The sequence below is a fragment of the Anomaloglossus baeobatrachus genome, chromosome 8 (assembly GCF_048569485.1).
Source record: "Anomaloglossus baeobatrachus isolate aAnoBae1 chromosome 8, aAnoBae1.hap1, whole genome shotgun sequence".
NCBI classification, from domain to species: domain Eukaryota; kingdom Metazoa; phylum Chordata; class Amphibia; order Anura; family Aromobatidae; genus Anomaloglossus; species Anomaloglossus baeobatrachus.
This window is the reverse complement of record NC_134360.1, coordinates 35,555,159-35,569,420: the sequence shown is the minus strand read 5'-3', so window position 1 is coordinate 35,569,420 and position 14,262 is coordinate 35,555,159. Positions and strand designations below refer to the sequence as shown.

Below are 14,262 nucleotides of genomic sequence, written 5' to 3'. Positions count from 1 at the left end.
TTCACCTCCTGTCGCCTCCAACTCAAAAATATTTCCCAGATCCATACATTCCTTTCCCAAGAAGCTGCAAAAACCCTAGTACATGTCCTTATTATCTCCCGTCTGGATTATTGCAACCTCCTGCTCTGTGGCCTCCCTTCTAACAGTCTCGCACCCCTACAATCTATTCTAAACTATGGTGCCCGGCTAATCGACCTGTCCCCCGCTACTCCCTGACCTCTCCTCTCTGCCAATCCCTTCACTGTCTTCCCATTGCCCAACTACTCCAGTTCAAAACATTAACCATGACATACAAAGCCATCCACAACCTGTCTCCTCCCTACATCTCTGACCTAGTCTCCCGGTACCTACCTGCACGTAACCTTCGATCCTCACAAGATCTCCTCTGCTCCCCTCTCATCTCCTCTTCCCACCATCGCATCCAAGATTTCTCCCGTGCCTCCCCCATACTCTGGAATGCTCTGCCACAACACATCAGACTCTCGCCTACCTTGACAAGCTTCAAAAGGAACCTGAAGACTCACCTCTTCTGACAAGCCTACAACCTGCCGTAGCCCTCAGTCTGATACAGCGCCGCACAATCAGCTCTACCCTCACCTACTGTATCCTCACCTATCCCTTGTAGACTGTGAGCCCTCGCGGGCAGGGACCTCTCTCCCCTTGTAGACTGTGAGCCCTCACAGGCAGGGACCTCTCTCCTTCTGTAGCAGTCTGTGTCTTATATTGTTTATGATTATTGTACTTGTCTCGATCATGTACACTCCTTTCACATGTAAAACGCCATGGAATTGATGGCGCTATAATAATAATAATAATAATAATAGAGATTCCAAAATATCTAATGCTTGGAGAAGACTTTACAAAATGTGTCCTCCTTGTAAATCTACAAACATATGGAACCAGGCCAAGTGCTGATCTAGATAAGATCTACAATCTATAAGGTGCCCGAATATATGAGATGTCCGTTAGTTGTCGGCTGAATGAGCATTCAACTATCTGCCCCCCCCAGCCCCCCCCCCCCCCCGGACGATCGTTCTTGTGTTTTCTTTGGAGAGAGATGAGTGAGCTGCTACTCGACACCTCTGATGGTGGCTTATTTCCTCTGCGAATAAAAGGATCAGGTGTCGAATACAAACTGTCCAATCCTTTACTCACCCTGACATCATGTGCTGGAGGAGCATAATATATAGGCCTCAATACACAACAGATGGTTGAACGTAAGGTGCATGGAGGCCTTATTTTTCCAAAAATAAGCCCTAGCTGGAATTTTCAGCATTTTCGGTGTAAGGATTAAACATAAGCCCTATCTCGAAAATAAGCCCTAGTCACGGTTCAATAACGCAGTGTCCATGCAGTGGAAAGCATTGTGTTCCACCACAGAGTCGTCTATGCGTTCCACCATAGGTCCTCGAGCTCCACTGTACTGCATTCTATCTTCCCTTGCTGGACGAAAGCAATCGGTATTGCTGGATGTGATGAGTGTGTGTGTGTGAGTGTGTGTGTGTGTGTGTGTGTGTATATATATATATGAGTACGAGTGTGTGATCTGATGTATGCGAGTGTGTCGGCCAGAAGTAGGGGAGGACCACATGGACCATATCTGCTGGGAGCTCACGCCGAAGATCACAGGAGGACCTGGGAGCGCCATAGACGTCCGGCAAGTATGATTCTCCTGTGAATGGAGGGTCTGCTTTTTTTTGGGGGGGGTAAACTTACCCCAACCAGGTTTCCCCAAGAATAAGCCCTACCCGAAAATAAGCCCTAGCGCTTTTTTTGTGGCAAAAAAAAGTATTAGGCTATGTGCCCACGCTGCGGAAAATGCGTGGATTTTGCGGTAGTTGCAGAACAAAGTACCAAACTTTGGGGTTGTTGGACATGAATAGTGTCTGTGAAACACAAAGTGTGTCAGGTTTTAAGAAGCCGGAATAATGTCACCATAAGACGTTGGAGACAACTCTACTACGTGTATTTCTATGAGGTCGTTCACATGAGCATATAACATTGGCGAGTGCTGTCCGATGTGTTATTGGGAAGCCCTCGCTCCAGTGTTATACTATGGGGCAATGCCGACCAGCGCTTTTTTTTCTCGTGAACCCATAGAAGTCAATGGCTGCATGGATGTCATCCGAGTACAGTCCAATTTACGCTGACACAGATAAAGGAGAAGATGGAGAAATTACGTTTTCCATCTTCTCAGCTGTGCCCCAATTCTCACATGCAAGAATCGGATCACAGGGAATGTTACTCGGATCCGAGTTTGAGCCAAAAGTCATTAGCGTTATCCGGCCGAATGTCTCGCATGACATAATATATGGCCGTCTGACCCCAGTGTAAGGGTTAGGCTGGATTCACACAATCGTACGATCTGGTGCGATATGCTAATGACCCTTGGCTCACGCTGTGCTGCCAACGTGAGCTGAGTGTCATGCCACTGGGATCTGATTCTAAGATCAGATCACAGCTGCGGAGGAGGAGGGATTAATTGTTCCATCTCCTCCATTGTCAGATGATGCAATTATCGCACTGCACTCTGGTGTCATCCGAGTGCAGTTCGATGTTTCACTCGCACCCATAGACTTGTATGGATGTGGGTGACACGGCTCTCACTGACAATCGCAGCACGATGCGACTTTTTGCTCATCCAGAATCTGAATAAGAAAAAAGCTGACATCTGCTCTCCCTCATTGACTAATATTGGTCAGAGTGCAGTGTGAGATTAAAAACACCATATATACAAAAATTATCAATGGCCTCCATAGCAGTGCAACGGTGGGCCACAAAATGGTAACTTATGTGATGACAGTATCCAGAGACAACATTTTTGTATATATGGTGTTTTTAGTCAGTGTTGGGTATAACAGTCGGTGAATGGGGGCGCCACAACCCTGGGGCGTCTAACCTCCATTGCTAGGTAGGGAGAAACAGATTAGGGCCAGCCTATTTTCATCTCCCATCTAGTTATTGTTACTATACAATCTGCACCCTACTTTTTTCTGCATTTTTGTGTGTTGTTGGTCACTCGACCTCTTAATGCTATCATTAAAAGTTCATTTTTAACGGGGTTTATTCTTGTTCCATGGTCATCTTACTGACATTCCATTTAAAAAAAAATTAATCATATATACAATATCAAGGATATATTTAGTTAATACTCCAAAAGGTGACCTATTGGGACTTTTTGGACAAACCTCTTGTGAAGTTGGAAACAGTCTATGACATGTCAAGATGCGGAATCTAATATATAAAGCTGAGTGTGTGTATGCATGTGTGTGTGTGTATGTGTGCATATATGTGTGTGTGTATGCATGTGTGTGTGTGTGCATATATGTGTGTGTGTGTATGCATGTGTGTGTATGCATGTGTGTGTATGCATGTGTGTGTGTATGCATGTGTGTGTGTGTATGCATGTGTGTATGTATGTGTGTGTGTATGCATGTGTGTATGCATGTGTGTGTGTATGCATGTGTGTATGCATGTGTGTATGCATGTGTGTGTGTATGCATGTGTGTATGCATGTGTGTGTGTGTATGCATGTGTGTGTATGCATGTGTGTGTGTATGCATGTGTGTGTATGCATGCATGTGTGTGTGTGTGTATGCATGTGTGTGTGTATGCATGTGTGTATGCATGTGTGTGTATGCATGTGTATGCATGTGTGTGTGTATGCATGTGTGTGTATGCATGTGTGTGTGTGTGTATGCATGTGTGCGTGTGTATGCATGTGTGCGTGTGTATATGTGTGCGTGTGTATGTGTGCGTGTGTATATGTGTGTGTGTGTATGCGTGTGTGTGTGTATGCGTGTGTGTGTGTATGCATGTGTATGCGTGTGTGTTTGTATGCGTGTGTGTATGCATGCGTGTGTGTATGCATGCGTGTGTGTATGCATGTGTGTGTTTATGCATGTGTGTGTTTATGCATGTGTGTGTTTATGCATGTGTGTGTTTATGCATGTGTGTGTGTGTGTGTATGCATGTGTGTATGTATGCGTGTGTGTATGCATGTGTGTGTTTATGCATGTGTGTGTTTATGCATGTGTGTGTTTATGCATGTGTGTGTGTATGTATGCATGTGTGTATGTATGCGTGTGTGTATGCATGTGTGTATGTATGCATGTGTGTTTAAAAAAATGCATTTAAAAAAAATTTAATCATATATACAATATCAAGGATATATTTAGTTAATACTAATATGCATGTGTGTGCGTGTGTGTATGTGTGCGTGTGTGTATGTGTGCCTGTGTGTATGTGTGCGTGTATGCGTGTGTGTGTATGCATGTGTGTGTGTATGCATGTGTGTGTGTATGCATGTGTGTATGCGTGTGTATGCATGCGTGTGTGTATGCATGCGTGTGTGTATGCATGCGTGTGTGTATGCATGCGTGTATGCGTGTGTGTGTATGCGTGTGTATGTATGCGTGTGTGTGTGTATGTGTGTGTGTATGCATGCGTGTGTATGCATGCGTGTATGCATGTGTGTGTGTGTGTATGCATGTGTGTATGTATGCATGTGTGTGTATGTGTGTGTATGCATGCATGTGTGTGTATGCATGCATGTGTGTGTGTATGCATGTGTGCATGTGTGTGTGTGTGTATGCGTGTGTGTGTATATGCGTGTGTGTATGCATATGCATGTGTGTATGCATGTGTGTATGCATGTGTGTGTATGCATGTGTGTGTATGCATGTATGTGTGTATGCATGTATGTATGTGTGTATGCATGTGTGTATGCATGTGTGTGTATGCATGTGTGTGTATATGCATGCATGTGTGTGTATGCATGTGTGTGTATGCATGTGTGTGTGTGTGCATGTGTCTATGTATGGCCGCTAAAGGAATCCACACCGTCGCATTTACAATCACGAAATTTTGCACAGACGCCCCATGTCACTCAGGGAACGTCATAGACTGTGTTTGGGCAGAAAAATGTAACCCCGTGCTTTACACTTACTCTACAAAAATCCTGCTTCTATTAAACTGAATGGAGGTGGGAGCTGCAGGCTATAAATAGCAACTGTCAGTGGTTGCTATAGGAAGAAAATAAACTGTTAGTATAAGAAGCTTATGTGTGAGGTAATAAGATGTCGGTGGTGAGATGGATAGAGAGAGACATAAAGAGACAAAGAGACAGAGAGAGACAGACACAGACAGAAACAGCCCTGGAGAGAGACAGAGAGATAGACGGCCAGAGAGACCTGGAAAGAGACAGCCCTGGAAAGAGACAGAGAGATAGACGGCCAGAGAGACCTGGAAAGAGACAGCCCTGGAAAGAGACAGCCGGGGCAAAGAGACAGCCGGAGCAAAGAGACAGCCGGGGCAAAGAGACAGCCGGGGCAAAGAGACAGCCGGGGCAAAGAGACAGACGGCCAAAGAGAGAAACAGACAGACACACAGAGGCAGAGATCGAGAGAGACAGACAGACAAGGAAAGAGACAGACAGAGAGACACACACACAGAGACTGAGAGAGAGACAGAGAGACAGTTACTATCCCGGGCAATGCCGGATACTGCAGCTAGTTCATAATAAATTTGCTGTGTTAAATAACTGTTGATTGAGAGAATTCCACGAAGTGTGTAAAGTAAGAAGAAGCTGGAGAAGACTGTGAAATGGATGAAACTTTAAGATGTTAGTTTAACATATGACGTGTGAAGAATCTAATAAGTGTCTCAGATATTCAGAAACTGAAGAGGACAATGGCATTTGTGATGCGCTGTGTAGACGATCTTTTTTGAGAAGACTCCAAGAAGAATGAAAAGTTTTAAGAAGATGGAGACTATAAAATATGTGAGTGATAAATCCAAATAGGATGGAGCTGGAGAAGATACAGAGGGGAAAATAAGTATTTGATCCTCTGCTGATTTTGCACGTTTTCCCACCTACAAGTACAAAGAATGGAGCGGTCTGTAATTTTTATCATAGGTAACTTCAACTGTGACAGAATAAAAAAATCCAGAAAATCCCATTGTATGATTTATAAATAATTTGCATTTTATTGCATGAAATAAGTATTTGATACAATAGAAAAACAAAACTTAATATTTGGTAGAAAGTGAAACCTTTGTTTGCAGTTACAGAGGTCGGACGTATCCGGTAGATCTTGACCAGGTTTGCACAGGTCTGCAGCAGGGTTTTTTTCGGCGACTTCTCCAGATCTTTCAGGGTTCGGGGCTGTCACTGGGTAACATTGAGTTTCAGCTCCTTAAAAGATTCTCTATTGGGTTCAGGTCTGGAGACGGGTTAGGCCACTCCAGCACCTTCAAATGCTTCTTACGGCGCCGATTCTTAGTTGTCCTGGTTGTGTGTTTAGGGTCATTGTCATGCTGGAAGATCCAGCCACGACCTATCTTCAATGCTCTTACTGAGGGAAGGAGGTTGTTGGCCAAAATCTCGCAATACATGACCCCGTCTATCCTCCCTTCAATACCGTGCAATCCTACTGTCCCCTTTGCAGAAAAATCACCTCCATGCTTCAAAGTTGGGACGGTGTTCTTGGGGTTGTTCTCATCCTTTTCGTCCTCCAAACACGGCGAGTGGCGTTGATACCAAAAAAGTTCTATTTTGCTCTCCTCTGACCACATGACCTTCTCCCATGCCTCCTCTGGATCACAGAGATGGTCATTGGCGAACTTCAAACTGCTTGGATGAGCTGGTGTGAGCAGGGGGGCTTTGCGTGCCCTGCAGGATTTTAATCCATGACAGTGTAGTGTGTTACTAACGGTAATCCTTGAGACTGTGGTCCCAGTTCTCTTCAGGTCATTGACCAGGTCTTCCCATGTGGTTCCGGACTGATTCCTGACTTTTCTCAGAATCATCCTTACCCCACGAGGCGAGATCTTGCATGGAGCCCAGACTGGGTAAGCTTGAGTAATCTTGCGTTTCTTCCATATTCTAATAATTGCGGCAACAGTTGTTGCCTTCTCACCAAGCTGCTTGCCTTTTGTCCTGTGTCCCAGCCTTGTGCAGGTCTACAATTTTGTCCCTGGTGTCCTTAGACAGCTCTTTATTGTTGGCCATGGTGGAGAGGTTGGAGTGTGATTGAGTGTGTGGACAGGTGTCTTTTATACAGGTAACAAGTTCAAACAGGTGCAATTAATACAGGTAATGAGTGCAGAGTAGGAGATACTTAAAGAAAAAACAGCAGGTCTGTGAGAGCCAGAATTCTTGCTGGTTGGTTAGTGATCAGATACTTATTTCAACAAATTTGCAATAAATTGCAAATTAATTATTTAAAATTCCTACAATGAGATTTTCTGTTTTTTTGTTTTCTTTTGGGGGGATCCTGTCTCCTGCGATAAAAATTACAGACCTCTCCATTCTTTGTAGGTGGGAAAACTTGCAAAATCGGCAGTGTATCAAATACTTATTTTCCCCATTGTACTAGGAAATGTCTCAGGTATAGGAAACAATGACATTTGTGACATGCTGTGTAGAAGCTGAGGAGCGCAATATGCATCAGCAACAAAAAATCAGAAGATATATATAATATATATATATATATATATATATATATATATATATATATATGTGTATTATATATATATATATATATGTGCCGCCCCCGTGGAAGCAGCCGAGCTGCTTGGATCCGGGTTCGTTGTGCCTCAAGGGTCTCCGGACCCGGGGGTCGTGCGGCAACTCAAATGAAAGGGGGTATTTACAGGGGAATGGATATATAGTTTGTGACGCCACCTTTGTATACGGTAATTGGGAGTACCGCCGCTGCCGTTTGGAGTACCCAGGGTGATGGAGTGGGGCAGTAAGGTGTCGTAGCCCTCCACGGGTAAGGGGATGCCCCGGGACTCTGTGTGGGATGCCGTGGGATGAAGGGGTTCACTCTCGTACTCACTCAGTCAATAAGCAGACGCTGACAACTGGGTAAACCAAGTCTCTGGGTGCCGCTGCCGCTGAAGGGAGCTCGTCTGGGTCCCGTCCCATATGGTGTTGCCTGATGATCTGTGACCTGCCTCCTGGCACTAAGTTTAACTTCAACGTCGTGGCCCAGTAGTATGGAACTTGCTGGGCCCCGCTCCCCACTGTGGCTAAAGCGGGCTTTACACGCTGCGATTTCGCTAGCGAGATTGCAAGCGATCGTACCCGCCCCCGTCGGTTGTGCGACACGAGCAAATTGCTGCCCGTCGCGCACAACCTCGCTTACCCCCGTCACACAGACTTACCTGTCCTGCGACGTCGCTCTGGCCGGCGAACCGCCTTCTTTCTAAGGGGGCAGTTCGTGCGGCGTCACAGCGACGTCACACAGCAGCTGTCCAATAGAAGCGGAGGGGCGGAGATGAGCGGGACGTAAACATCCCGCCCACCTCCTTCCTTCCGCATTGGCGGTGGAAGCAGGTAAGGAGATGATCCTCGCTCCTGTGGTGTCACACATAGCGATGTGTGGTGCCGCAGGAACGAGGAACAACATCGCTAATTAGAAGAAAACAAATTTTTGTTTTAGGGCGACCTCTACGCGGCAAATGATTTTTGCCACTTTTGCAATCGTTTTAGGTCGCACATAAGTGTCACACGCTGCGATATCGTTAATGACGCCGGATGTGCGTCACAAACACCGTGACCCCGACGATAAATCATTAACGATATCGTAGCGTGTAAAGCCCGCCTAAGTATGGGAGCCTGCTCTCAGGGCTCATGCTTGGGATTTTCTGGACTGTTTTGGATTGGAAAGTCCTATCCCTCTCGTTGCGCTAGTGCCCCGATTCTGGAGCGGGTGGAAACAGATCATAAAGGCTCCGTTCTCCTCAGGTGAATTGTCGGGTTGCCTGAAGCTATTCCCCGACCTAGGGTCCGTGTACCCCGTCGTGCCTTCGGTCCCGGACCGGTGATAGTGCTAGGCTGCCGGCTGTCCTCCTCGACAGGTCCAGGCACCTTGCCACAATCCCCTGCGACTGGGGGTCCGACTTCTCTAGGCCCAGACCACAGTCTGCAACCTAGACAGTTCCTTCAGGAGTCACCGCTCCCAACCTCCTCTCACTCTCAGACTCTTTTTCGGACTACACTCCTCACCTCCCCTCCCTGAAACCCCAGGTGGGCGACTCTATTCCACCCAAGCCGTCCACTGGTGTGTCTGGTGGGTGTGGTGTAGGGTGTATCTAGGATTTGATTTGCTGTTAGAGACAACACCATTTAGATATGGACCCAGAACAAAGAGGGAGGCGGAATACTGCACGGAAGGGCAGCTTGTGCAGTACCCTGTGACGACCTGATAGTCCAGGGGCGTCACATATATAATATATTATATATATATATATATATACATATATATATATATATATAATATATATTTAATCAGGATCTATAGACCGAAGACAACATGGCACAGGACTCATGGAGGTAAATCACGTCCGACGGTCGGGCTCACCCTGCTGTCCTCTTGAGCTTCCCAGTCCGGGGAGTAAATCTGCGGATCTATTCCGGCTACACAGTTGGAGAACTGGAAAATATTTGCGAATATCCGATTGTTTTCTGGAGTGTTGGGGAAGATGGGATCTTGAAAATTGACTCCGTGCGGAAGGAGATTATAATTTTCATCCATCCTAAATGGTAGAAAAAGAGAAAAAAAAAGTAGAAGTTTAACAGAAGAAACTAAACTTTTTGGACAGATGTGATTTTTCTTTTTCAATTCATTTTGGGTGGTAAGTGCCATAAACCAGTCCCAGGATTCACCCGGAGCTCATCCCGGGAGTTCAGCGATGTCAAGGACTAAACCTCTAGGAAAATAAACACTCCGAGGAAATGAATTCCAGTGGCAGAAACCAAGAGTCTTGGGAACACCCACATGACAACTCCTACACGTACGCGATCTAGAGGACCAGGCGGTATGAGATCAACGTGAAGGATCTTATCTGCCATTGTGCCGCCAGAGGGCAGAGATATAAGGGATGCAACTGGAGAAGTTACGCCAGAAGGGTGCAAACGGGGCAGTTACGCCAGAAGGGTGCAAACGGGGCAGTTACGCCAGAAGGGTGCAAACGGGGCAGTTACGCCAGAAGGGTGCAAACGGGGCAGTTACGCCAGAAGGGTGCAAACGGGGCAGTTACGCCAGAAGGGTGCAAAAGGGGCAGTTACGCCAGAAGGGTGCAAAAGGGGCAGTTACGCCAGAAGGGTGCAAACGGGGCAGTTACGCCAGAAGGGTGCAAACGGGGGAGTTACGCCAGAAGGGTGCAAACGGGGGAGTTACGCCAGAAGGGTGCAAACGGGAGAGTTACGCCAGAAGGGTGCAAACGGGGGAGTTACGCCAGAAGGGTGCAAATTGGGCGGTTACGCCAGAAGGGTGCAAACGGGGCAGTTACGCCTGAAGGGTGCAAAAGGGGCGGTTACGACAGAAGGGTGCAAACGGGGCAGTTACGCCTGAAGGGTGCAAAAGGGGCGGTTACGCCAGAAGGGTGCAAACGGGGCGGTTATGCCAGAAGGGTGCAAACGGGGCGGTTTTGCCAGAAGGGTGCAAACGGGGCGGTTACGCAAGAAGGGTGCAAACGGGGCGGTTACACCAGAAGGGTGAATATGGGGCGGTTACGCCAGAAGGGTGCAACTGGGCCAGTTACGCCACAAGGGTGCAAACGGGGCAGTTACGCAAGAAGGGTGCAAACGGGGCAGTTACGCTAGAAGGGTACAACTGGGCCAGTTACGCTAGAAGGGTGCAAAAGGGGCAGTTACGCCAGAAGGGTGCAAACGAGGCAGTTACGCCAGAAGGGTGCAACTAGGGCAGTTACGCCAGAAGGGTGCAAACGAGGCAGTTACGCCAGAAGGGTGCAAACGGGGCAGTTGCGCCAGAAGGGTGCAAATGGGGCAGTTGCGCCAGAAGGGTGCAAACGGGGCAGTTACGCCAGAAGGGTGCAAAAGGGGCAGCTACGCCAGAAGGGTGCAAACCGGGCAGTTACGCCAGAAGGGTGCAAACGGGGCAGTTACGCCAGAAGGGTGCAAACGGGGCAGTTACGCCAGAAGGGTGCAAACGGGGCAGTTGCGCCAGAAGGGTGAAAATTGGGCAGTTGCGCCAGAAGAGTGCAAAAGGGGCAGTTACGCCAGAAGGGTGCAACTGGGGCAGTTATGCCAGAAGGGTGCCAACGGGGCAGTTACGCCAGAAGGGTGCAAAAGGGGCAGTTACGCCAGAAGGGTGCAAACGGGGCAGTTAAGCCAGAAGGGTGCAAACGGGGCAGTTACGCCAGAAGGGTGCAAACGGGGGAGTTACGCCAGAAGGGTGCAAACGGGAGAGTTACGCCAGAAGGGTGCAAATTGGGCGGTTACGCCAGAAGGGTGCAAACGGGGCAGTTACGCCTGAAGGGTGCAAAAGGGGCGGTTACGACAGAAGAGTGCAAAAGGGGCGGTTACGCCAGAAGGGTGCAAACGGCAAACGGGGCGGTTTTGCCAGAAGGGTGCAAACGGGGCGGTTACGCAAGAAGGGTGCAAACGGGGCGGTTACACCAGAAGGGTGAAAATGGGGCGGTTACGCCAGAAGGGTGCAACTGGGCCAGTTACACCACAAGGGTGCAAACGGGGCAGTTACGCAAGAAGGGTGCAAACGGGGCAGTTACGCTAGAAGGGTACAACTGGGCCAGTTACGCCAGAAGGGTGCAAAAGGGGCAGTTACGCCAGAAGGGTGCAAACGAGGCAGTTACGCCAGAAGGGTGCAACTAGGGCAGTTACGCCAGAAGGGTGCAAACGAGGCAGTTACGCCAGAAGGCTGCAAACGGGGCAGTTGCGCCAGAAGGGTGCAACTGGGCCAGTTACGCCAGAAGGGTGCAAAAGGGGCAGTTACGCCAGAAGGGTGCAAAAGGGGCAGTTACGCCAGAAGGGTGCAAAAGGGGCAGTTACGCCAGAAGGGTGCCAACGGGGCAGTTACGCCAGAAGGGTGCAAAAGGGGCAGTTACGCCAGAAGGGTGTAAAAGGGGCAGTTCGCCAGAAGGGTGCAAATGGGGCAGTTACGCCAGAGCTCAGGTGTCGGAGGAGAGACTAAAGGCTCCTCTGCCAAGGAAGAAGACACCAGCATTATAAATGGCGCATGATCAGAATCCAATTTTGCATTAGGACCCAGGGACTTCACGTTACATCTCTGCATGCTGTCATTGAATGAAGATATGATATTTCAGTCCTGTCCATAAGCAGACAACGCTCTGTGAGCTGAACAGCCCCAGCCTGATACATTGGAGCAATTTGCTGCCGCTGCTGATTGTATATAATTGTATCCACAGATCGGGTAATCACGGTCCAGTCTGGATTCCAGATCCACAATTCAATCCAAAGTTAGCTACAAAATAATAGTCCACGTTTCCGGATATTTTAAAAGTATAGACTTATAGACTTTCTGGTAATTCCAGCTCTTTATTTTGTCTGGCACAGAAGTGGCGGCTGAGATACACGACCAGCGAGCGCAGCACGGCGCAGAACTCCGAGCTAGAAAATGTGTTATGTATCAACCTGTAAGTCATAAAGAGTCCCGGAGGAAGGCGAGTCCAGCCCCCCCCTGCCCAGACCGAAAACTACAGCAACCCTACACTGATGGGAACCAGAACAAACAGGAGCCAAAGGGGAGCAGAGAGGCACTGAGCACAGCATATCGGGGGAAATCGCAAAATGTGTCCTTCTATAGAAGGATAGAATTACTATAATACTGCCCCCTATGTACAAGAATATAAATACTATAATACCGCCCCTATGTACAAGAATATAACTACAATAATACTGCCTCTATGTACAAGAATATAACTACAATAATACTGACTCTATGTACAAGAATATAACTACTATAATACTACTCCCTATGTACAAGAATATAAATACTATAATACTGCCCCTATGTACAAGAATATAACTACTATAATACTGCCCCCTATGTACAAGAATATAACTACTATAATACTGCTCCTACATACAAGAATATAACTATTATAATACTGCCCCCTATGTACAAGAATATAACTACTATAATACTACTCCCTATGTACAAGAATATAACTACTATAATACTGCCCCTATGTACAAGAATATAACTACTATAATACTGCCCCTATGTACAAGAATATAACTACTATAATAATACCCCCTATGTACAAGAATATAACTACTATAATACTACTCCCTATGTACAAGAATATAACTACTATAATACTGCCCCTATGTACAAGAATATAACTACTATAATACTACTCCCTATGTACAAGAATATAACTACTATAATACTGCCCCTATGTACAAGAATATAACTACTATAATACTGCCCCTATGTACAAAAATATAACTACTATAATACTGCCCCCTATATACAAGAATATAACTACTATTATACTGCCCCCTATATACAAGAATATAACTACTATAATACTGCCCCTATGTACAAGAATATAACCACTATAATACTGCCTCTATGTACAAGAATATAACTACTATAATAATACCCCCTATGTACAAGAATATAACTACTATAATACTACTCCCTATGTACAAGAATATAACTACTATAATACTGCCCCTATGTACAAGAATATAACTACTATAATACTGCCCCTATGTACAAGAATATAACTACTATAATACTGCCCCTATGTACAAGAATATAACTACTATTATACTGCCTCTATGTACAAGAATATAACTACTATAATAATACCCCCTATGTACAAGAATATAACTACTATAATACTACTCCCTATGTACAAGAATATAACTACTATAATACTGCCCCTATGTACAAGAATATAACTACTATAATACTGCCCCCTATGTTCAAGAATATAACTACTATAATACTGCCCCATGTACAAGAATATAACTACTATTATACTGCCCCATGTACAAGAATATAACTACTATTATACTGCCTCTATGTACAAGAATATAACTACTATAATACTGCCCCTATGTACAAGAATATAACTACTATAATACTGCCCCCTATGTTCAAGAATATAACTACTATAATACTGCCCCTATGTACAAGAATATAACTACTATAATACTGCCCCATATGTACAAGAATATAACTACTATAATACTGCCCCTATGTACAAGAATATAACTACTATAATACTGCCCCTATGTACAAGAATATAACTGCTATAATACTGCTCTGTATGTACAAAAATATCATTACTATAATACTGGAGATTAGTATACGTAGAACTATCTGCCCGGAGCTGTTCAGTATCCTGGTAGCTGCTCTCGTTCCCCCCCGGTCAGAGTAGCAGCAGGTGGACGGTTCTCCTCGCTTTGTGGCCTCCTGTACAGCTGTAGGGCGCTCTTGTCTTGTGCACCCTTTG

At 46.2% G+C, this 14,262-nt stretch overlaps 1 protein-coding gene across 2 annotated transcripts in view; it reads right to left on the bottom strand.

The window, feature by feature from the left end:
* Positions 1-14,262, bottom strand: part of LOC142249119 (coiled-coil domain-containing protein 3-like) — a 41,259-nt gene that overhangs the window by 1,671 nt on the left and 25,326 nt on the right. For both annotated transcript variants that reach the window (XM_075320713.1, XM_075320714.1), the window contains exon 3: positions 9,372-9,546. In XM_075320713.1, the coding sequence (XP_075176828.1) occupies positions 9,372-9,546 (175 nt within the window). The remainder of the gene's footprint in view (positions 1-9,371; positions 9,547-14,262) is intronic.